The following is a 24,299-nucleotide window of genomic DNA, read 5'->3' as shown; positions in this document are numbered from 1 at the left end:
GGCCGGATATGACGCTACCAGCGTCGACTGACTGGCCGGATATGACGCTACGAGCGTCGACTGACTGGCCGGATATGACGCTACGAGCGTCATATCCGTCTGTCTGGCCGGCCGGCAGGAAGCTTCATAAGGAAGCAAGACAGAGGCGCCGGATTCAACCGGTTCCTCTCAGACGTTGTCCTTGTCTTGGAGCATCAGGGACAGGAGGGCAGCGGCTGCCTTCCCCCCTCGTCTCATGTTGAGGTATTGATGACTCCGACCTCTCCTATAGTGATCATCACTATTGATTCATCTTCCTGCCGGTGTGATGATTGATGTTCCTATACTCACCTAGTTGTGCTGGCGGGGATGGAGCTCTGGCTCTTTGGTCCCGCCTCTCGACTATCAATCAACTGGTGTACAGAGTCAGGAGCCTGTTAGGCTCTATCATATCTACATTTGAAACTGTGTATGGAGTCTATACTGTATCCAGCAGTATGCAGCTCCAGCATGGAGTCTACATCTCGTCAAGCGTAAAACTAAATTGGAGAAGGCTCAGTGGTTTGCCTCCAACCTAGTGCCCGAACAGAGGGGCATGAGCTATGAAGAGAAACTACGGGAATTAAACCTCATGTCGCTGGAAGACAGGAGAGTTAGGGAGGGGGACATGATCACTACATACAAGATTCCCAAAGGAATTGATAGGGTAGATAAAGACAGTTTATTTAACAAAAGGGGGAACACGCACCAGGGTACACAAGTGTAAATTGAGTGCCTAAATCAGCCATAGAGACATTAGAAGGAATTTTGTTAGTGTCAGAGTAGTTAACAGATGAAATACATTAGGAAGTGATGTGGTGGAGGCTGACTCCATACACAGTTTCAAAGGTAGATATGATAGAGCCCAGTAGGTTCAGGAACCTGTACACCAGTTGATTGACGGTTGAGAGGCGGGACAAAAGAGCCAGAGCTCAACCCTATCAAGCACAACTAGGTAAGCATACACACACACACACACACACACACACACACACACACACACACACACACACACACACACACACACACACACACACACACACACACACACACACACACATTCATCCTACCCAAAAAAAATCTTAAACTTGAACTTAATTTTGTGGCAGGAGCCTACGGAAGGATGTCCTTCGCCAGACCTGCTGGAGCCTACTGGCTCCTTGGGGCGCTTCCCTCCCTGCTGCTGCTCCTGCTACCTACTGCTGCCTCTGCTGGTGAGTAACTCCTGTATTCAAGATGTCTAGATTACAGGTTGCATGAATAAATCTGTATACAACGTATGTAAGACCAACCCTTTGAGAATGCAGCGCCGACATTGGAGTCCCGACACAGCACCAGTGGTCCAAGTGTGAGCGCAACTTATCCTCTTACTGAGCTAACTGCATTTGTTAGGCATTCGAACCCAGCGTAAAAATTGCAGTGTTTTAGGTAAATTAAAAACGCCGCGATATCAACGCTTCCTGCAGGTTACGTAGCCTTGGGTCCGACGCTTTCGGTAAGGCTAAACCACTGCCTTTTTTACGGAGTGGAAATCAAGAGAACGGGCTCTGTGAGCTACGAGGGATGACTGAAGGAACTGGGGCCGGATTCACGAAGCAGTTACGCAGGCACTTACGAACCTGTCCATCTTTTCTCAATCTTTGGCGGCTTTGTTTACAATTATTAAAAATTTAATGAGCTCCGAAGTACCAGGAGGCTGTTTGTAACACTGACAACAGTTGATTTGGAAGTTTCATGCTTGTAAACTGTTTATTAAATGTAGCCAAAGTCGCCAAAGATTGAGGAAAGATGTATACGTTCGTAAGTACTTGCGTAACTGCTTCGTGAATCTGGCCCCTGGCTCTCTCCACGGTGTAGACTCTCCACGGTGTAGACTCTCCACGGTGTAGACTCTCCACGGTGTAGACTCTCCACGGTGTAGACTCTCCACGGTGTAGACTCTCCACGGTGTAGACTCTCCACGGTGTAGACTCTCCACGGTGTAGACTCTCCACGGTGTAGACTCTCCACGGTGTAGACTCTCCACGGTGTAGCGGAGCAGAAAAACTGCCTCATGACGACAACAAAATATAATTAGTAAACAACATTTTTAATGATATATTGACAACCATTTAATAAAGTTGTTTTTTATTTTATTAATTTTTAATAACAAATTGGTTAATAATAATGATTTGATACAAGTGTCCTCGTTAACCGAAGCGTGGATTGCTATAGTGGCTTCCCTTATACCATCTGGACTCGCTTAACGAGAGTGTGGGTCCTGGGGCAGCCAATAGCGGACGAGGGGAGCCGTCACGAGAGCCAATTAAGGCCGTGGCGAGTGTGTCGTTAAATCATGTAACAACCTCATAATTGTGTGAGGAAATTTGGGAGGGGAAAATGGGCTTAATCGTTGACCACTCGCGTTCAACACGCACAACTTTACGCTTTCCTCATACGTCAGGCTGCGAGCAGCCGCGTCCAACAGCCTGGTTGATCAGTCCAGCAACCAGGAGGCCTGGTCGACGACCGGGCCGCGGGGACGCTAAGCCCCGGAGGCATCTCAAGGTAAGGTTTCTCACGTCGCTTTTTGTACGCAGTCAACCACTCGATGGCAAATGCGACGTATTAGTCAGCTTTAAACCGCTGTTATATTGACGTTATCTATACATTGGCCTCGATAGGTTAGGTGGGTTGGTTGGGTTCGTATGTTTCTGGTTAAGCCAAACAGTAGCGTGTTTATGAAGTGGCACATGGGCAGGACCCCTGGACACCTGACTATGTTCCCAAATTGGGTGAAGAGTGGTACAAATGGCGGGATACTTGTTTGGCCATGATCTCATGGGGAACCAATAACTGGATATATATATATATATATATATATATATATATATATATATATATATATATATATATATATATATATATATATATATATATATTTCCTGCGTGCTAGGTACCTCAATACACACATTACCTCCTAATTGTTACCAACCGAGTGCCGGCGGGGGGATGGAAATAGCCTCAGCTACCATCCTTTCTTGTCCGGTCGTGTTGGTCGAGAGGTTAAGGCATCCTGTACGCCAGCAGAGTGCTCCTGGCAGTATGGGTTCGAGTCACTTCTGGGGTGTAAGTTTTCAGTTATATATATATATATATATATATATATATATATATATATATATATATATATATATATATATATATATATATATATATATATATATATATATATATATATATTACCGCAAAAGGTTAATTTAAGTTCATAAATGACACCCTATTTGACTCGTCGGTCTTCAGTCAAATTTGTATATATATCGAATAACGTATTACAAAAAAAATATGTGTTAATCGATTATAATATGATCGATTAACCTGATATGAAGGTATGTAACTACTTGATCTATCTATCTGCATTGTCATCTACCTACCTCCCTCCCTCTTCACATCCCTCCCTCCCTCTCCCTATAATGCCTCCCTCCCTACAATGCCTGCATATCTACCTCCCTCCAGTGCCTGCCTATATCTACCTACATCCCTCCCTCCCTCCCTCCCTCCCACCAGTTCCTACCTATACCTATACCTTCCTCCCTTCATGCAGTACCTACCCATACCCACCCACCCGCTTGTAGGTATGGTCCCGAGAACGAGTGAGCCCTCAGGACACTCTCTCTCAAGGTCTCGTGTTCACCACTGCCCACCAGGCTTCTACTTTAGGGTCGATTAAGGTAAAATTATGGGAAAAAATGTTTTTTCTTATTAGAACGAACCAATTTGTATTCACAGAAACTCTGTGGTACTATTTTTTCACCTATAAATGTGTTGGTAACGTTGATAGTGTCTCCTGCTTCCCTCAGAGTGTTGTTACGTCTCGTAACGCGTGAAGCGTCTCCCGGACTCTCGTGTTTCCTTTGACGAGCTGAGAAGTCGTGCGTGAATGAGGCGTCACGGCTCAATATTTCTTAAGGTTGACGTGAGTTCCGGCGTATTGTTGCGTGCGCGTGCGTGTGTGAGGCAGTGTAGTGGCGGGGGGAGGGGGCAATGTGTAGATGGATCCTCCCCCTTCCCTCCTGTCACACACCACCCCTCCTCCCCGCACGCACGCACGCACAGTCTCTCTCACGCACGGGGCCTGTGGCTGAGTGGACAGCGCTCGGGATTCGTAATCCTAGCGACCGGGCTCGATCCCCGGCGATGGCGGAAAACAAATGGGTAAATCGACAGCTAAGATATGATAGGCAAATAGGACAGAAGTTATTCCAATTAACAACCGATAGCCAGAAAGGCGGGATCCAAGAGTCAATGTTTGATCCTCCAGGCATAAATAGGTGAGTACACACACACACACACACACACACACACACACACACACACACACACACACACACACACACACACAAGGTGGAGGCTGACTCCATACACAGTTTCAAATGTAGATATGATAGAGCCCAGTAGGCTCGGGAATCTGTACACCTGTTGATTGACGGTTGAGAGGCGGGACCAAAGAGCCAGAGCTCAACCCCCGCAAGCACAATTAGGTGAGTACAATTAGGTGAGTATACACACACACACACACACACACACACACGCACACACACACACGCACACACACACACACACACACACACACACACACGCACGCACGCACACACACACACACACACACACACACACACACGCACGCACACACACACACACACACACACACACGCACACACACACGCACGCACACACACACACACACACACACACACACACACACACACACACACACACACACACACACACACACACACACACACACACACACACACCTTGACCAGATTGTCTAGGTTTAAGGACTTGTCAACATTAAGAGAGTAAGTGGTTGCGGGCGGTGGTGGGCCAGCCTCGGCCACCACACCTATTGTCAGTGAGAAAATCCACTAAGGTCATGAGGTGGGCGCGAACCCTCGACCCTGAGTTTAGCAGCCGCATGCGGTACCACTAGACCAACGCTGACTTGTAAAAGTCATACTACTGAATTTCCACAAGTCCCGGTGGTCCAGTGGTAGATTATGCGGTTGGCCATGCCAGAGTCGCGGGTTCGAGTCCACCTCACAGCCCTGGTGGATTTTTCCCTTGATATATATATCACGTTAATGTGATTTGTGTGTGTTTGTTGTCTATGTTATTGTGAAGCATTCAGACGGGACGTTCCAAAGGTGGTACCCTTCATGACAAAGGTGATACCCATCATGCCAAGACATGATTTACCTCTTGATGAAGCAGGAGATGCAGGAGCGCATTGGGTACCCAGTGCCCAAGGTACCCAGTGCCCAACCTCGATGAAAGGGCACATTTTTGACAGGACAAAGTGTCGGGCAGACACGCCAGTATGGCGGGAGAACTGATCCTTATCCTCACTAGGATGTGCGCTTCCCAGAGCTCTCATGTTTTCTTCCTACGCGCCAAGATGAGCCGAGAGATATGAGAGCCCACGAAAGGTTCGACTTTAACCTAATGACAATATGTTTTGAAAATGAGGTTTGCGTGTTACTGAAGCCTGGTCCATCAAAATTGATGCTTGGGAATGTTGCAAGTGCATGACCGGGAATAAGTAGCGTTTGCAGCCAGCAGGAGCGCTAGAGCTGGTCAGCTCCACATGGCTGACTGCTGCTTGGCGGCTCTGGGGGCGCTGTGTTGCGCCCTAACATTGCAAGGGTCATACTGCATAGTGAGTGGACCAGGATATGATAACAGCTGCATGGTGTGACACACACACACACACACACACACACACACACACACACACACACACACACACACACACACACACACACACACACACACATACACACACACACACACACACATACAATGGCTCCGGTGACTGTGTGGATAGCACGCTGGACACGTAATCCTGTGGCCCGAGTTCGGTTCCGGCGCCGGCGAGGAACAATGGTCAGAGTTTCTTTCTCCCTGATGCCCTTTGCTACCTGGCAGTAAACAGGTACCTGGGAGTTAGCCAGCTGTCACGGGCTGCTTCCTGGGTGTGTGTGTGTGTGTGTTAAAAAAATAATAACTAGCTAGTAGTTAGTATAACAGTTGATTGACAGTTGAGAGGCGGGCCGAAAGAGCAGAGCTCAACCCCCGCAAGCACAACTAAGTGAGTACATTGAGTTTCCAGGATGGATTGAGCACGGAGCAGTGAAGTCTCCCTATAAGACCAATCCACAAGTGCAGTGGGTACTCCCCAGCAGTGATGGGGCGTCAGTTGGGACGGCTTGACTCGGTCAGCACATGCAGGCAAGGACACGCACCTGACAGGGTTTTGTTTTTCAGTAATAGTAAGGTTGAGTGACAGTGCGTGTTGGTAACTCTTGCTGAGTCTCGTCTGTCTGTCTGTCTGTCTGTCTGTCTGTCTGTCTGTCTGTCTGTCTGTCTGTCTGTCTGTCTGTCTGTCTGTCTGTCTGTCTGTCTGTGTCTGTCTGTCTGTCTGTCTGTCTGTCTGTCTGTCTGTCTGTCTGTCTGTCTGTCTGTCTGTCTGTCTGTCTGTCTGTCTGTCTGTCTGTCTCTGTCTGTCTGTCTGTCTGTCTGTCTGTCTGTCTGTCTGTCTGTCTGTCTGTCTGTGTCTGTCTGTCTGTCTGTCTGTCTGTCTGTCTGTCTGTCTGTCTGTCTGTCTGTCTGTCTGTCTGTCTGTGCCTGTCTGTCTGTCTGTCTGTCTGTGACTGTCTGTGTCTGTCTGCCTGTCTGTCTGTCTGTCTGTCTGTCTGTCTGTCTGTCTGTCTGTCTGTCTGTCTGTCTGTCTGTCTGTGTCTGTCTGTCTGTCTGTCTGTCTGTCTGTCTGTCTGTCTGTCTGTCTGTGTCTGTGTCTGTGTCTGTCTGTCTGTCTGTCTGTGTCTGTCTGTCTGTCTGTCTGTCTGTGTCTGTCTGTCTGTCTGTCTGTCTGTCTGTCTGTCTGTCTGTCTGTCTGTCTGTCTGTCTGTCTGTCTGCATTACGGTGGGCAAGATGACGTGGGAAAGGTGGAGGCGGAGAATCTGGTCGCGTATAACTTACCTTGTGCTGATTCCGGGATCAGTGTCTCACGGCCCGGTCTCTGACCAGGCCGTTGGAGGATTGTGGTCAATGAGGTTGTTAGATGCCGCTGCGAGCAGTGAGGTGACCACATAACCCAATCTGCTGACCTCAGTTTTGTCTGGTCTTATCTGCTGTGGTGTGTGTGTGTGTGTGTGTTTGTGGTGTGTGTGTGTGTGTGTGTGTGTGTGTGTGTGTGTGTGTGTGTGTGTGTGTGTGTGTGTGTGTGTGTGTGTGTGTGTGTGTGTGTGTGTGTGTATGTGTGTACTCACCTAGTTGTACTCACCTAGTTGTGTTTGCGGGGGTTGAGCTCTGGCTCTTTGGTCCCGCCTCTCAACCGTCAATCAACAGGTGTACAGATTCCTGAGCCTATTGGGCTCTATCATATCTACACTTGAAACTGTGTATGGAGTCAGCCTCCACCACATCACTTCCTAATGCATTCCATTTGTCAACTACTCTGACACTAAAAAAGTTCTTTCTAATATCTCTGTGGCTCATTTGGGCACTCAGTTTCCACCTGTGTCCCCTTGTGCGTGTTCCCCTTGTCTTAAATAGACTGTCTTTATCTACCCTATCAATTCCCTTCAGAATCTTGAATGTGGTGATCATGTCCCCCCCTAACTCTTCTGTCTTCCAGCGAAGTGAGGTTTAATTCCCGTAGTCTCTCCTCGTAGCTCATACCTCTCAGCTCGGGTACTAGTCTGGTGGCGAACCTTTGAACCTTTTCCAGTTTAGTCTTATCCTTGACTAGATATGGAGTCCATGCTGGGGCTGCATACTCCAGGATTGGCCTGACATATGTGGTATACAAAGTTCTGAATGATTCTTTACACAAGTTTTTGAATGCCGTTCGTATGTTGGCCAGCCTGGCATATGCCGCTGATGTTATCCGCTTGATATGTGCTGCAGGAGACAGGTCTGGCGTGATATCAACCCCCAAGTCTTTTTCCTTCTCTGACTCCTGAAGAATTTCCTCTCCCAGATGATTCCTTGTATCTGGCCTCCTGCTCCCTACACCTATCTTCATTACATTACATTTGCTTGGGTTAAACTCTAACAACCATTTGTTCGACCATTCCTTCAGCTTGTCTAGGTCTTCTTGAAGCCTCAAACTGTCCTCTTCTGTTTTAATCCTTCTCATAATTTTAGCATCGTCCGCAAACATTGAGAGAAATGAATCGATACCCTCCGGGAGATCATTTACATATATCAGAAACAAGATAGGACCGAGTACAGAGCCCTGTGGGACTCCACTGGTGACTTCACGCCAATCGGAGGTCTCACCCCTCACCGTAACTCTCTGCTTCCTATTGCTTAGATACTCCCTTATCCACTGGAGCACCTTACCAGCTACACCTGCCTGTCTCTCCAGCTTATGTACCAGCCTCTTATGCGGTACTGTGTCAAAGGCTTTCCGACAATCCAAGAAAATGCAGTTCGCCCAGCCCTCTCTTTCTTGCTTAATCTTTGTCTTTGCTTTGTGTGTGTGTGTGTGTGTGTGTGTGTGTGTGTGTGTGTGTGTGTGTGTGTGTGTGTGTGTGTGTGTGTGTGTGTGTGTGTGTGTGTGTGTGTGTACTCATCTATTTGTGCTTGCAGGATCGAGCATTGACTCTTGGATCCCGCCTGTGTGTATGTGTGTGTGTGTGTGTGTACTCACCTATTTGTGCTTGAGGGTCCAACATTGACTCTTGGATCCCGCCTGTGTGTATGTGTGTGTGTGTGTGTGTGTGTGTGTGTGTGTGTGTGTGTGTGTGTGTGTGTGTGTGTGTGTGTGTGTGTGTGTGTACTCGCCTAGTTGTACTCACCTATTTGCGCCTGCAGGATCGAGCTCTAGCTCTTAGACCCCACTTTTCTAGCCGTTCTTTGTCTAATGCAACAACTCCTGGCCTATTTCCCTGTCATACCTGCTTTTAAAGTTAAGGGGTCAGCCTCTACATCCTGCTCCTTTAGGTCATTCCATTTACTCACTTCCCTTACGTTAAAAGAAAACTTTCTGACATCTCTCTGACACATCTGAGTCTCAGGCTTCCTTCCGCGTCCCCTTGTTCTGTTGAGATTCGTTGTAAACATTTCTTCTGTTTCAACCTTCTCAATATCTCTAAGTATTTTATACGTCTGTATCATGTCTCCTGTATCCATCCTCCTTTCTAACGTGGTCAGGTTTAGTTCCTTCAGGTTTTCTTCATACCTCATCCCTCGCAGCTCCGGGACGAGTCTCGTTGCAGACTTCTGCATCTTTTCTGGCTTCCTTATGGATTTTTTAGATTGGTGGGGGGCGGGCTCAAGGAATGGGCAGCATACACTAAGATTGACCTCACGTAAGCTGTATATAGTGATCTAAAAACCTCCTTATTCAAGTTTCTGAAGGATGTTCCTACTTTTACCAGATAACGACGCTGCTGTCGTTATCCTATTTATATGTGCCTCAGGAGATAGATTAGGTGTTACGTCCACGCCCAGGTCTCTTTCACGCGTCGTCACAGGTAGGCTGTTCCCCTTCATTGTGTACTGTCCCTTTGGTCGCCTATCACCTAGTCCCATTTCCATAACTTTACATTTGCTCGTGTTGAACTCCAGTAGCCATTTCTCTGACCATCTCTGCAACCTGTTCAAGTCCTCTTGGAGGATCCTGCAATCCTCATCTGTCACAACTCTTCTCATAAACTTTGCGTCATCCGCGAACATTGGCATGTAGGACTCTACTCCTGTAAACAAGTCGTTAACGTATATTAGAAATAGAATTGGTCCCAGCATCGATCCTTGAGGTACTCCACACGTTACCGTTCGCCAGTCCAATTTCTCGCCCCTTACCGTAAATCTTTGGCTCCTTCCTGTTAGGTAGTTCCTTATCCATGCTAGGACCTTTCCTCTCACCCCCGCGTGCCTCTCGAGTTTGAATAGCAGTTTCATGTGCGGTACTGTATCAAAGACGTTTTGGCACACACACACTGGCAGGCAGTGTGTGTGTACTCACCTATTTGTGCTTGCGGGGGTTGATCTCTGACTCTTTGGTCCCGCCTCTCAACTGTCAATCAACTGGTGTACAGGTTCCTGAGCCTATTGGGCTTTATCATATCTACACTTGAAACTGTGTATGGAGTCAGCCTCCACCACATCACTGCCGAATGCAATCCAGTTGTCAACCACTCTGACAGTAAAAAAAATTCTTTCTAATATCTCTGTGGCTCATTTAGGCACTCAATTTCTACCTGTGTCCCTTACTGCGTGTGCCCCTTATGTTAAATAGCCTGTCTTTATCTACCCTGTCAATTCCTCTGAGAATCTTGTACGTGGTGGTAATGTCCCCCCTCCCTACCTCTTCTGTCTTCCAGCGACGTGAGGTTTAATTCCCGTAGTCTCTCCTCATAGGTCATACCTCTCAGCCTGGGTACTAGTCTGGTGGCAAACCTTTGAACCTTTTCCAGTTTACTCTGTTGCTTGACTAGATATGGACTCCATGCTGGGGCTGCATACTCCAGGATTGGTATGACATAGGTGGTATACAAAGTTCTGAATGATTCCTTACACAAGTGTCTAAATGCCGTTCCTATGTTATCCAACCTGGCATATGCTGCTGATGTTATCCTCTTGATATGGGCCTCTATGGACAGGTCTGGTGTGATATCAACTCCCAGGTCCTTCTCTCTCTCTTACTCCTGCTCCCTGCACCTATCTTCATTACATTACATTTGCTTGGGTTAAACTCTAACAACCATTTGTTCGACCATTCTTTCAGTTTGTCTAGGTGTTCTTGAAGCCTCAAGCAGTCCTCCTCTGTCTTAATCCTTCTCATAATTTTGGTATTGTCAGTAAACATTTAGAGGAATGAGTCTATACCCTACGGGAGATCGTTTACGTATATCAGAAACAGGATAGGACCGAGTACAGAGACCTGTGGGACTCCACTGGTGACTTCACGCCAATCTGAGGTGTCACCCCTCACCGTAACTCTCTGCTTCCTATTGCTTAGGTACTCCCTTATCCACTGGAGCACCTTACCATTTACTCCAGCCTGTCTCTCCACCTTATGTACCAGCCTTTTATGGGGTACTGTATCAAATGCTTTCCGACAGTCCAAAAAAATGCAGTCCGCCCATCCTTCTCTTTCTTGCTTAATCTTTGTCACGTGATCGTAGAATTCTAGTAAGGCAAGATTTACCCTCCCTGAACCCATGTTGACGATTTGTTACGAAGTCCCTTCTCTCCAGATGTGTTATTAGGTTTTTTCTAGTGTGTGTACGTGTGTGCGTGTGTGTGTGTGTGTGTGTTTGTGTGTGTGTGTGTGCGTGTGCGTGTGCGTGCGTGAGTGTGCGTGTGCGTGCGTGAGTGTGTGTGTGTGTGTGTGTGTGTGTGTGTGTGTGTGTGTGTGTGTGTGTGTGTGTGTGTGTGTGTGTGTGTGTGTGTGTGTGTGCGTGTGCGTGAGTGTGTGTGCATGCATTCGAGTGTGAAGGTCCACTGGCTATACCTGGAATTCTCCCACCAGTAGACAGGGCCACACCTCTCCCCCCCCCCCCCCCGGTCGTCAAGGTAGACACAATCTCGTGGTGTCGCAGATTACGTCAACGTGGTTTTCTGAGAAGGTATAAAAAAAAATTATATAAGCACATTTGAAAGCAAAACGTTTTCGTTGATTTGACATAGTCATGAGTACGTGGAAGGGAATTCATTGACACTATCATTATATATATATATATATATATATATATATATATATATATATATATATATATATATATATATATATATATATATATATATATATATATATATATATTATATTAGTATATTTTGGTAGTAGTCTTTCTTGTAAACATATGTTGTTGAATATGACCGAAAAGGTAAGATTAATAATTCCTAACACGAATCTTCTCAATATGTCTTACGTTTTTCTTCACTGTCAGGGATAATTTAAAAATTAACTCTCCAAAGTTCATTTTTACAATTTTTATTTCTGGTCTGATGCCTAGAAGCGTTTCGCAAGACTTCTCACATTTTCAAAGACTGGTTTTTGCGTACTCGGTTTCATGCTTATATTTGTTTTTGGGTGAGGTGATAGGATACAAATGGTTTTGGGTACTAGTAATACCTATATAAGCAGTACCTTATATACTAGCAGTACCCGGCCACGCGTTGCTGTGGCTCAGCAACCTTCCCTGTCCCTCCCCACCATTCCCCACTCCACCATCCCCTCTTCCTTCCCACCATGCCCCACTCCCCTGTCCCTTTGTCCTCCCCACCATTCTCCATTCCCTCATCCCCTCGTCCCCACCTTCCCAAACTCCCCCGTCCCCTCATCCCCTCGTCCCCACCATCCCAAATTCCCCCGTCTCCTCGTCCTTCCCCCACCATTATCCCCTCCCTTGTCCCCTCGTCCTCCCCACTACCTCTCACTTCCGTCCCCTCGTCATCCCCACCATTCCCCACTCCCTCGTCCGACGCCTTCCCAAATGGTCTGATGCTCCCATCACTGAAATATAAGAAAAACAGTAAAAAAATGAAATGAAAATATGAAAAAAATAAAAAATTAACTATACTCACGAAATGAATGGTATGGTAAACAGTTCAACTCAATTCTAGCACAATATCACACAAAGTAATTCAATAAAAAATAAAATAAATCGAAATCTATGAAAATAAAATTTATCAATGCAATCGGAAACATTGAAATGGAATTCGTGACATATTTAGTATAGCGTGCATGTTGCCATTATGTGCAACAGATGGCGCTGTTTTTCAAAAATGCATGTTTTTACCTGTCACAGGCGTGGCATCTTTATAGTAGGTATATAGAAAGACGCACCTATCCGAATGCAACGTTGTGTCAAAATTTCAAAGCAATCGGTAAAGAGGTTTTGAAGATTTCCCTCACTTGAATAACTCATGAAAAACACAGTTTTTCAGAAAAAGCATGTTTTTTTTTTTTACCGTCACAGACGTGACATCAATATAGTATATATATGAAAACCTGCTCGGATGCGAATGAAACATTGTGTGAAAATTTCAAAGCAATCGGTGAAGAACTTTCGGAGATTAGCGATTTTGAACAAATAAATATATATATATATATATATATATATATATATATATATATATATATATATATATATATATATATATATATATATATATATTTATATTTTTGTGTAATTGTAGTTCTGTTGTTTTCTTATAATTGTTCGTTCATGACCGGTGGGTTTCATTCGCTGGGGAAGATAATCAGTACAAATATGACCAGACACCTCGTGGGATACGAACAGAATACAAAGAAACTGAGTAAAATGCACCGTCAGTGTGAGTGTGTAGCGTTGCGTCACAAGTGTATTATGAGTGTGTTGTGAGTCACTCTCCAGGCCTGGCCCCACCAGCGGGGTGTTGTGGCCACCGTGGTCACTCCTAGTGGTCACTCCTAGTGGTCACTCCCAGTGGTCACTCCTAGTGGACACTCCCAGTGGTCACTCCCAGTGGACACTCCCAGTGGTCACTCCCAGTGGACACTCCCAGTGGTCACTCCCAGTGGTCACTCCCAGTGGACACTCCCAGTGGTCACTCCCAGTGGTCACTCACAGTGGACACTCCCAGTGGTCACTCCCAGTGGACATTCCCAGTGGTCACTCCCAGTGGTCACTCCCGGTGGTCACTCCCAGTGGTCACTCCCGGTGGTCACTCCCAGTGGTCACTCACAGTGGACACTCCCAGTGGTCACTCCCAGTGGTCACTCCCAGTGGACACTCCCAGTGGTCACTCACAGTGGACACTCCCAGTGGTCACTCCCAGTGGACATTCCCAGTGGTCACTCCCAGTGGTCACTCCCAGTGGACACTCCCAGTGGTCACTCCCAGTGGACACTCCCAGTGGTCACTCCCAGTGGTCACTCCCAGTGGTCACTCCCGGTGGTCACTCCCAGTGGTCACTCACAGTGGACACTCCCAGTGGTCACTCCCAGTGGTCACTCCCGGTGGTCACTCCCAGTGGTCACTCCCAGTGGACACTCCCAGTGGACACTCCCAGTGGTCACTCCCAGTGGTCACTCCCGGTGGTCACTCCCAGGGGTCACTCCCAGTGGACACTCCCAGTGGTCACTCCCAGTGGTCACTCCCAGTGGTCACTCCCGGTGGTCACTCCCAGTGGTCACTCCCAGTGGTCACTCCCAGTGGACACTCCCAGTGGTCACTCCCAGTGGTCACTCCCAGTGGACACTCCCAGTGGTCACTCCCAGTGGACACTCCCAGTGGTCACTCCCAGTGGTCACTCCCAGTGGTCACTCCCAGTGGACACTCCCAGTGGACACTCCCAGTGGACACTCCCAGTGGACACTCCCAGTGAACACTCCCAGTGGCCACTCCCAGTGGACACTCCCAGTGGACACTCCCAGTGGACACTCTCATTGGACACTCCCAGTGGACACTCCCAGTGGACACTCCCAGTGAACACTCCCAGTGGCCACTCCCAGTGGACACTCCCAGTGGACACTCCCAGTGGACACTCCCAGTGGACACTCCCAGTGGACACTCCCAGTGAACACTCCCAGTGGACACTCCCAGTGGTCACTCCCAGTGGTCACTCCCAGTGGCCACTCCCAGTGGACACTCCCAGTGGTCACTCCCAGTGGTCACTCCCAGTGGTCACTCCCAGTGGACACTCCCAGTGGTCACTCCCAGTGGTCACTCCCAGTGGACACTCCCAGTGGACACTCCCAGTGGACACTCCCAGTGGACACTCCCAGTGGACTCTCCCAGTGGACACTCCCAGTGGTCACTCCCAGTGAACACTCCCAGTGAACACTCCCAGTGGTCACTCCCAGTGGACACTCCCAGTGGTCACTCCCAGTGGACACTCCCAGTGAACACTCCCAGTGGTCACTCCCAGTGAACACTCCCAGTGGTCACTCCCAGTGAACACTCCCAGTGAACACTCCCAGTGGTCACTCCCAGTGGACACTCCCAGTGGACACTCCCAGTGGACACTCCCAGTGGACACTCCCAGTGGACACTCCCAGTGAACACTCCCAGTGGCCACTCCCAGTGGACACTCCCAGTGGACACTCCCAGTGGTTACTCCCAGTGGTCACTCCCAGTGGTCACTCCCAGTGGACACTTCCAGTGGACACTCCCAGTGGCCACTCCCAGTGGACACTCCCAGTGGACACTCCCAGTGGCCACTCCCAGTGGTCACTCCCAGTGGTCACTCCCAGTGGACACTTCCAGTGGACACTCCCAGTGGACACTCCCAGTGGACACTCCCAGTGGACACTCAGTGGACACTCCCAGTGGACACTCCCAGTGGTCACTCCCAGTGGACACTCCCAGTGGACACTCCCAGTGGACACTCCCAGTGGTCACTTCCAGTGGTCACTCCCAGTGGACACTCCCAGTGGACACTCCCAGTGGACACTCCCAGTGGACACTCTCAGTGGTCACTCCCAGTGGACACTCCCAGTGGACACTCCCAGTGGACACTTCCAGTGGACACTCCCAGTGGACACTCCCAGTGGACACTCCCAGTGGACACTCCCAGTGGACACTCCCAGTGGTCACTCCCAGTGGACACTTCCAGTGGTCACTCCCAGTGGTCACTCCCAGTGGACACTTCCAGTGGTCACTCCCAGTGGTCACTTCCAGTGGACACTTCCAGTGGACACTCCCAGTGGACACTTCCAGTGGTCACTCCCAGTGGTCACTCCCAGTGGTCACTTCCAGTGGACACTTCCAGTGGACACTCCCAGTGGTCACTCCCAGTGGTCACTCCCAGTGGACACTTCCAGTGGACACTCCCAGTGGTCACTCCCAGTGGTCACTCCCAGTGGTCACTTCCAGTGGACACTTCCAGTGGACACTCCCAGTGGACACTTCCAGTGGTCACTCCCAGTGGTCACTTCCAGTGGACACTTCCAGTGGTCACTCCCAGTGGACACTTCCAGTGGACACTCCCAGTGGACACTCCCAGTGGACACTCCCAGTGGTCACTTCCAGTGGACACTCCCAGTGGACACTCCCAGTGGACACTCCCAGTGGACACTCCCAGTGGACACTCCCAGTGGACACTCCCAGTGGACACTCCCAGTGGTCACTTCCAGTGGACACTCCCAGTGGACACTCCCAGTGGTCACTCCCAGTGGACACTCCCAGTGGACACTCCCAGTGGACACTCCCAGTGGACACTCCCAGTGGACACTCCCAGTGGACACTCCCAGTGGTCACTTCCAGTGGACACTCCCAGTGGACACTCCCAGTGGTCACTCCCAGTGGACACTCCCAGTGGCCACTCCCATATGTGACACCAGGACGCCGGAAGACAAAGATGAGCTATGATCTGGAGCTCATATGAGCCATTATTGTGTACTGGAACACCGGCGTATCGTCCCTCTTGACCTTGACGTATGGCACTGTTTTGAGTCGGTGAGTTTGAAGATATTGGTGGCCTTATTCAGAAGGTGTCTATTAGGCTGTGGAAATATTCCTGGTGAGCGTTCACAGGGTCGTTGTGGCCTACGTCATGTGTGGGATTATGCACCTTGCGACCCATACATTTATTAGCCTAAATCCTTTACGGTCATCGTGTTTGTCTATTAAATTATTTTCAGAAGGTTTTATATATTTCTACATTTTGACGTCTGGAACTTTTTTTATTGAAAATTTTAATTTGTTTTCAAACTGTGTAGGTCATTGAAGCTCATAATCACGTTTAATTACGTTAATTTATAATTACTTCGGTGGTCAAATCGTCGTAAGAGTCGACAAAGCTATAAGATTTATATTAGAGAGACTGTCTGTCTGTCTGTCTAAAGCTGGAGGCTAGATGCTTGGGGGTAGCCTCCCCTAAATTGTCAGGGGGAATGGTGTGGGGTATAGGTCGTACATAGTATGGTAGTCCTAAGTTTAATTCTCTAAGAAATATTAGCATTTATAAACACCCCCCCCCCACCCCCGCCCCCTCATGCGAATTTCAGTCAAGTGTGAAATATTTGGTGTGATTTCCCTAGAGTATTTAGTAGTGATATTTTCTGAGATACCAATACAGTTGTTCCATTGGTTCTTAATAATACATTTTCGGAGAGAAGGGCTAGGTGGGGGGGGGCAGATGGGGAGGAAAATAGTGGAGACGAGAATGAAGAAAAAGGGAGAGGGGGTAGGAAACGGGGAAGAGGGGGGAAAGAGGAAGGAATAAGGGGGATGTGGGGAGAAGGGGAAAAGAAGAGGGTGGAATGGGGAGTGTGGAGAGGAAAAGAGAGAGAGAGAGAGAGAGAGAGAGAGAGAGAGAGAGAGAGAGAGAGAGAGAGAGAGAGAGAGAGAGAGAGAGAGAGAGAGAGAGAGAGAGACTATCCCAGGCCCCTTTGGTTACCCCTCCTTATTATTCTTACACATTATTAGGTCAGCTTAGGTTAGGTTAGGTTAGGTTAGGTTAGGTCAGCTTAGGTTAGGTTAGGTTAGGTTAGGTTAGGTTAGGTCAGCTTAGGTTAGGTTAGGTTAGGTTAGGTTAGGTTAGGTTAGGTCAGCTTAGGTTAGGTTAGGTTAGGTTAGGTTAGGTTAGGTCAGCTTAGGTTACGTTAGGTTAGGTCAGCTTAGGTTAGGTTAGGTCAGCTTAGGTTAGGCTATATTAGATTAAATTGGTTTAACAATCCGTTCGGTCCCCGCTGTGACTCCACCTCCTCCTCCTCGCGGGAGGTGACAAGCTCCGCAACCTCTAGCAATGTGGTCACTTGGTGCAGGCTCCGGCCAAGTGGCTTGGTGATGAGCGGAGCGTTGCAAGGTCCCCGGCTCCTGACCTTCACCAGCCTAGCGTCTGTTGTCTGTACGAGCGGGGCCAAGTGCTCCTACCGGCAGCTAGGCTATCTTGAGGTTATCTTGAGATGATTTCGGGGCTTTTTAGTGTCCCCGCGGCCCGGTCCTCGACCAGGCCTCCACCCCCAGGAAGCAGCCCGTGACAGCTGACTAACACCCAGGTACCTATTTTACTGCTAGGTAACAGGGGCATAGGGTGAAAGAAACTCTGCCCATTGTTTCTCGCCGGCGCCTGGGATCGAACCCAGGACCACAGGATCACAAGTCCAGTGTGCTGTCCGCTCGGCCGACCGGCTACCCCCTAGCGGCACCTAGACTACCCCCTAGCGGCACCTAGACTACCCCCTAGCGGCACCTAGACTACCCCCTAGCGGCACCTAGTATACCCCCTAGCGGCACCTAGACTACCCCCTAGCGGCACCTAGTATACCCCCTAGCGGCACCTAGACTACCCCCTAGCGGCACCTAGTATACCCCCTAGCGGCACCTAGACTACCCCCTAGCGGCACCTAGTATACCTCAGGGCTCTTGTTGTAACGCTGTTATGAGCCAGTTATATTTAATAAATAAACAACTGCGTCATAACTCATTTTACGTATTAATAAATAAATATATGAGTTATCCCGTTAATTATAAGTAGATATAATAAAGATACTTCGTATTCCTCCAGGTATTGAGGTCTTTCTTCTGCGTTGAGTGATTATAGTGTGGGGGATGATGTATTCTTGTATTTAAGTGGAATGTATTGTTATATTGTTGAGTATATGTGTGTGTGTGTGTGCGTGCGTGTTGGTTTTAGAGTGAGCTGACATTGCTATAGGCCTCACCACTACCTGAGAAAGTGGGACCTAAGAGTCATTAGGAATATGTGTTGAATAATAAACCTCACATTGTTTGAGTTAGGACAATACCATTTGTCAAATATTGATACTGTTCTTTAAACATTCCCCCATTTTGCACCCGCAAGATAACGTAAGATTTAAGCGTTGACGAATGTTATCTTCTTGTTTGAGGAGCTGTTCACGTGAGACAGTTAAGCAAGTCCCAGTTGTGTCTAGGAACAAGTGATAGGATAAACAACCCAGCGGGTTTTCTTCCCATTGGGGGGTGTGTTGTACATGCTGCTATGGCCTTATAGCTGAGCGGACAGCGCTCGGGATTCGTAGTCCTAAGGTTCCGGGTTCGATCCCCGGCGGAGGCGGAAACAAATGGACAGTTTCTTTAACGCTGATGCACCTGTTCACCTAGCAGTAAATTGGTTCCTAGGAGTTAGACAGCTGCTACGGACTGCTTCCTTGGGGTGTGTAACAAAAAGAAGGCCTGGTCGAGGACCGGGCCGCGGGGACGCTAAGTACCGAAATTATCTCAAGATAACCCTAGCCTATTGCTTCGGGGGGGGGGGGGGGGGGGGGAGGCGAACAGGGGAAAAGTCACGAACACTGACTTAGAAGTAGGATGATGGTAAATGGCCTATTTGACTTCCCTGTACAATTTGTATTCCATTTTTCCATTGCCTCTTAAAAGTTAGGATGTCATACTAGCCTAGGGTTAATTAATTGGCATTTTGTTTAAATAAAGTTACTGTTAATTATTTCTCTGGTGTATTTTATATACTTTCCCTGAATACTGTGAGTCACAGATCTTGGAGCATTTTGGACATCATTCTGTGATCTGAGGAGCCTTTTTTATGAGAAGACATAATATTTCCCCCTGTATTAACTCATGAAGTAAAAATTCAACAAATTCCATACATCCAGTAAGTATTGAAAGTCTTCCAAGTTCCCTTCACTCGGTAGTAACTGACTGGACTCCTCCAGAGTCAATTAACCTAATAATTAAAGTTCCAGAATGAGTGGTGGCAGCGTCATATGTTTATGGGTTATCTTGAGGTTATCTTGAGATGATTTCGGGGCTTTTTTTTTTTTAGTGTCCCCGCGGCCCGGTCCTCAACCAGGCCTCCACCCCCAGTAAGCAGCCGTGACAGCTGACTAACACCCAGGTACCTATTTTACTGCTAGGTAACAGGGGCATAGGGTGAAAGAAACTCTGCCCATTGTTTCTCGCCGGCGCCCGGGATCGAACCCTGGACCACAGGATCACAAGTCCAGCGTGCTGTCCGCTCGGCCGACCGGCCCCCTAACCTAATAATCTTATTATAATAATAAATAATAATCTCATAATAACCTAATAATGGGTAACCTAATCTCCCATCCAGTGCTGTAAGGATTGGAGAGATATCTCTAACATCGTTCCTTCCCACCTTCCGGATGGGAAGGAAGTCGTGGGCCAATCCTCTAAGGCTGTTGAGCTCGGATTGGAAGGAAGTAGAGTGTAATATCCTCACCCCGCGTCTTCGACGGTGATCTTGGGATTGGGCTCCCGAGGGCCGCCGGTGAACCGATGGATCTTGATACCGTGAAGTGTGGCGAAGGTGCCTCTGGCGTCCCGCAAACACCAGCAGAGTGGCGCTGACATTCAGCAGGCAGGAAGCTTCGTTGTCAGGTGTTCGCTGTCCATGACATGTGATGCTCTGACAGATGGCGCCACCTTGGGGACCTTGAGCCGAACCTTAACCCAGCACACGCACGCACACGCACGCAAACACACAATACAGCAACAGGCAGAAAGACAATGGTTTTCTGACAGGGATATCCTGCCTAACAATTCAACTTAGTCTCAATGATAGAGCCACAGAGATTCTACAGAAAAGAAAATGGTTTGGTTGTCTGTTTATCTGGTCCTGAAAAAAATAGGTTTTTGATAGTCCCACATAAGAGGTTGTTCTGGAAACTGGAAATTGCTGAAGGGGTGAGAGGCTGACCGCTAACATGGATGAAACATTTTCTGACTTACAGAAAGATGAGGGTGGTAATCAGAGGCAATGTATCAGACTGGAGTATTTGGGTAATGTTCAAAACGATCTACCAGAAGGAATCTAGAACTATATGAACATGTTTGCTGTTGCTGTTAAGCTAATAGGGAAGATAGGAGACTTAGACGATTGCCAGGCCCTTCAAGATAACCTATACAAAATAGGTGTATGGAGCAACACTTGACAAATGTATTTCAATGTGAATAAATGTCATGTTATATAATGTGGAATAGAACAAAATACGCCCCAACCAACTAACAAATTATGTGGAAAGACAATATAGAACTCCGACAAAGAAAGAGATCCTGAGGTGGTTCTGGGGAGACTCCAGTCACCTGGGCTCTAGGAGACTAGAGCCGTGGACTCCACGTGTGTGAGGCCGAAGCTCTATCGACCGAGCTATTGAGCAGTTTTAATAAGGAAAGTTTCCTAGGCTACCCCTCGCGGCGCCTAGGCTATTAAGCCTAGGCTATATAATCCTAGGCGCGGCGCCTAGGCTATACAATCAGAAGCATCCTGCTGCCAAACTGGAGTTTTCGACTTCCCCCAGACTACCACTGAAGCTCACAGGAATTAGTGGTCCTCGCCCGCGTCAGTAGAACTGAATAGAATGTTTATGCAGGCGATGAGTCACAATAACGTGGCTAAAGTATGATGACCAGACCACACACTAGAATGTGAAGGGACGACGACGTTTCGGTCCGTCCTGGACCATTCTCAAGTCGATTGTGATTGTGAAACCATTCTCAGTAGAATGTTTATTTCCAGGAAAGTGTGGATGACAACTGACGTGACTGGAGAGACTGTCACCAGAGGAACATGTGAAGAACATTGTGCGAGGAGCTGATGCCGCGGCTTTCCAACTTCACAATCCCTTTTCAATACATGCATGGCGAAATCTTAAAGAAACTGTTCGCAATTTTTGTGAGACCAAAATTGTAATATGCAGCGGTTGTATAGTGTCCATATCTCAAGATGCATATCAGTAAACTGGAAAAGGTGTAAAGACATCCTCGAAATGGCGTCTGGAACTGGCAAATAAGAGCTATGAGGAGAGGATAGAGGTGTTAAATATGACAAAGTAAAGATATAAGAAAAATAGGAGATATGATCACTGCATACCAAATAGTAACAGGAATCGACAAAACGTGAGAAAGAGGAATTCCTGAAACAAACAACCTCAGAACAAGAGGACACAGATTCAAGCTAAGGAAACAAAAGTGCCAAAAAATATTAGACAGTTTTCTTTTACAGAGTGGTAGACGGTTGGAACATGATAAGTGAGAAGGTGGTGGAGGCCAAAACCGTCAGAAGTGTCAAAGCGTTATACGACAAAGAGTACCGGGAAGACGGGACACCACGAGCGTAGCTCTCATCCTGTAACTACAATCCAATGTAACTAACGGAATAAATCCAATGGGACTCTACGTTCTTGTTGTTGTTTTTTAAGATTCAGCTACTTGGAACAAAAGTTGCAAGGAACTGGAACAAAAGTTCCAAGTAGCACGGGCTATGGTGAGCCCGTAGTGGACTTAACTGGCACAGAAGCGGTGCTGTGTTGTCTATGCTGTTTGTTGTTACAGATTTAGCTACTCAGAACGAAGTGTCCATGTAGCACGGGCTATGGTGAGCCCGTTGTCTATGCTAGGCGTATTGTATTTATACCGCTAGGGGGGTTCCAGGTACATAATAATACAAATAGGTGAAGGATAAGGCGTAAAGGGTGCAGAATAAAGCAAAATAAGGGGAAAGCACATATGAGTATTAATCAGGTGTAGTGGGCGGGGCGTTTTGAGCAGTGTCTTCTATGTTGGCATCTTCGTGTTCCGGTCTTGTTCTTACTCTCATGGTGGGTAGAGTGAAGAGTTCCGTAATTTAGGTATTTATAGTGGGGGTTGTTCGGTTTTATGTGAATGGCTGCAAGAATTTGTCATCTTACATCTTGAGTTTTGTTTATTATGCAAGTAATAATCCACCACGTGTTAATATTTCTTCGTGATACACACACACACACACACACACACACACACACACACACACACACACACACACACACACACACACACACACACACACATACATATATATATATATATATATATATATATATATATATATATATATATATATATATATAATCTTTGGACAACACCCACCAGTGGGCCACGAACCCAGAAAGCACAACTACCATCCAGTAGCTGCCATAACTAGTACGCTTGAACCCACTACACCATCAGACCCTACAAAAGAAGTAGAGACTTCGAGATATATATACACCTCAAATATCTCCACTTCCCGAGGGCACTAGACAAGTGAGAGGTTACTCTGCGTTTTTCATCAAGCCACTGTTAATGTGAGAGAACTCGCATTGAACTCGTATAGGCTTATAGCATGGACACGAGTTCTCTCACATTGACAGTGGCTTGATGAAAAACGCAGAGTAACCTCTCACTTGTCTAGTGCCCTCGGGAAGTTGAGATATTTGAGGTGTATATATATCTCGAAGTCTCTACTTCTTTTGTAGGGTCTGATGGTGTAGTGGGTTAAAGCGTACTAGTTATGACAGCTACTGGATGGTAGTTGTGCTTTCTGGGTTCGAGGCCCACTGGTGGGTGTTGTCCAAAGATTATTAATCTTCACTTGTGGTTTATGCAAGTATAGGCATATATATATATATATATATATATATATATATATATATATATATATATATATATATATATATATATATATATATATATATATATATATATATATATCAGAAAACTCTTGACCCTCCGAAGGATTCGAACTCGGTCAGCCAGGGCTGCCATGCCCCTTGGTGTGTCCAGTACTATAACCACTTGGCAAACTAGACTGTACAAAAGCATTCGAAGTCGTCTGACCCTTCATCCAATACCCGACAACTCTCATTGACCATTTTGCTCAACGAGAAACAGGATAACGATAAATGGTCTATTTGACTTCCCTGTGCAATTTGTATTCCATTTTTCCATTGCCTCTTAAAAGTTAGGATGTCATACTAGCCTAGGGTTAATTAATTGGCATTTTCAAATAAAGTTACTGTTAATTATTCCTCTGATGTATTTTATATACTTTCCCTGAATACTGTGAGTCACAGATCTTGGAGCGTTTTGGACATCATCCTGTGAACTGAGGAGTTTTTTTTATATGGGAAAACATAATATTTTCCCCTTTGTTTACTTGTACTGGTGCGCCTTAGAGGCCAGTCGGAGCTGCCTTGTATGGACCAATAGGATTTCTGCAATTCCCATTATTCTTCTGTAAATCTGACTTAAAACGAGACGCCCATTTTTAACTTCGGTAAATTATTAAATTAATTGATAAAGATGTTGTTAACGATGTAAACAGTTGAATCTGAGGTCATATGGCTGACCTTACTAAGGAGGTTCCCATGGTGATTCATGGGGTGTACTTTCTCTGGACGTTACAACGACCCACAATAATTGCTGCAACTTGCCCTCCTCTCAACTATAATAGGTTGGGTATTTCACGTTGTTGTAACTAACGTTACAAACGCAACCTATTAAAACAAATCTACGGCTCAGAAATATTACGTTTTCTATGC

General features: G+C 47.1%; 1 protein-coding gene across 1 annotated transcript in view; it reads left to right on the top strand.

The window, feature by feature from the left end:
* The first annotated feature begins 1,133 nt into the window (after positions 1-1,133).
* LOC123745791 (uncharacterized) overlaps positions 1,134-24,299 on the top strand; it is an 83,108-nt gene continuing 59,942 nt past the window's right edge. Inside the window, exon 1 of the mRNA XM_045726785.2 lies at positions 1,134-1,232. Coding sequence (XP_045582741.2) covers positions 1,142-1,232 — 91 coding nt within the window. The 5' untranslated portion in view covers positions 1,134-1,141. The remainder of the gene's footprint in view (positions 1,233-24,299) is intronic.

The sequence above is a fragment of the Procambarus clarkii genome, chromosome 10 (genome assembly GCF_040958095.1).
Source record: "Procambarus clarkii isolate CNS0578487 chromosome 10, FALCON_Pclarkii_2.0, whole genome shotgun sequence".
NCBI lineage: Eukaryota > Metazoa > Arthropoda > Malacostraca > Decapoda > Cambaridae > Procambarus > Procambarus clarkii.
The sequence above is the reverse complement of the archived record's forward strand: the minus strand, read 5'-3'. Positions and strand labels throughout refer to the sequence as shown.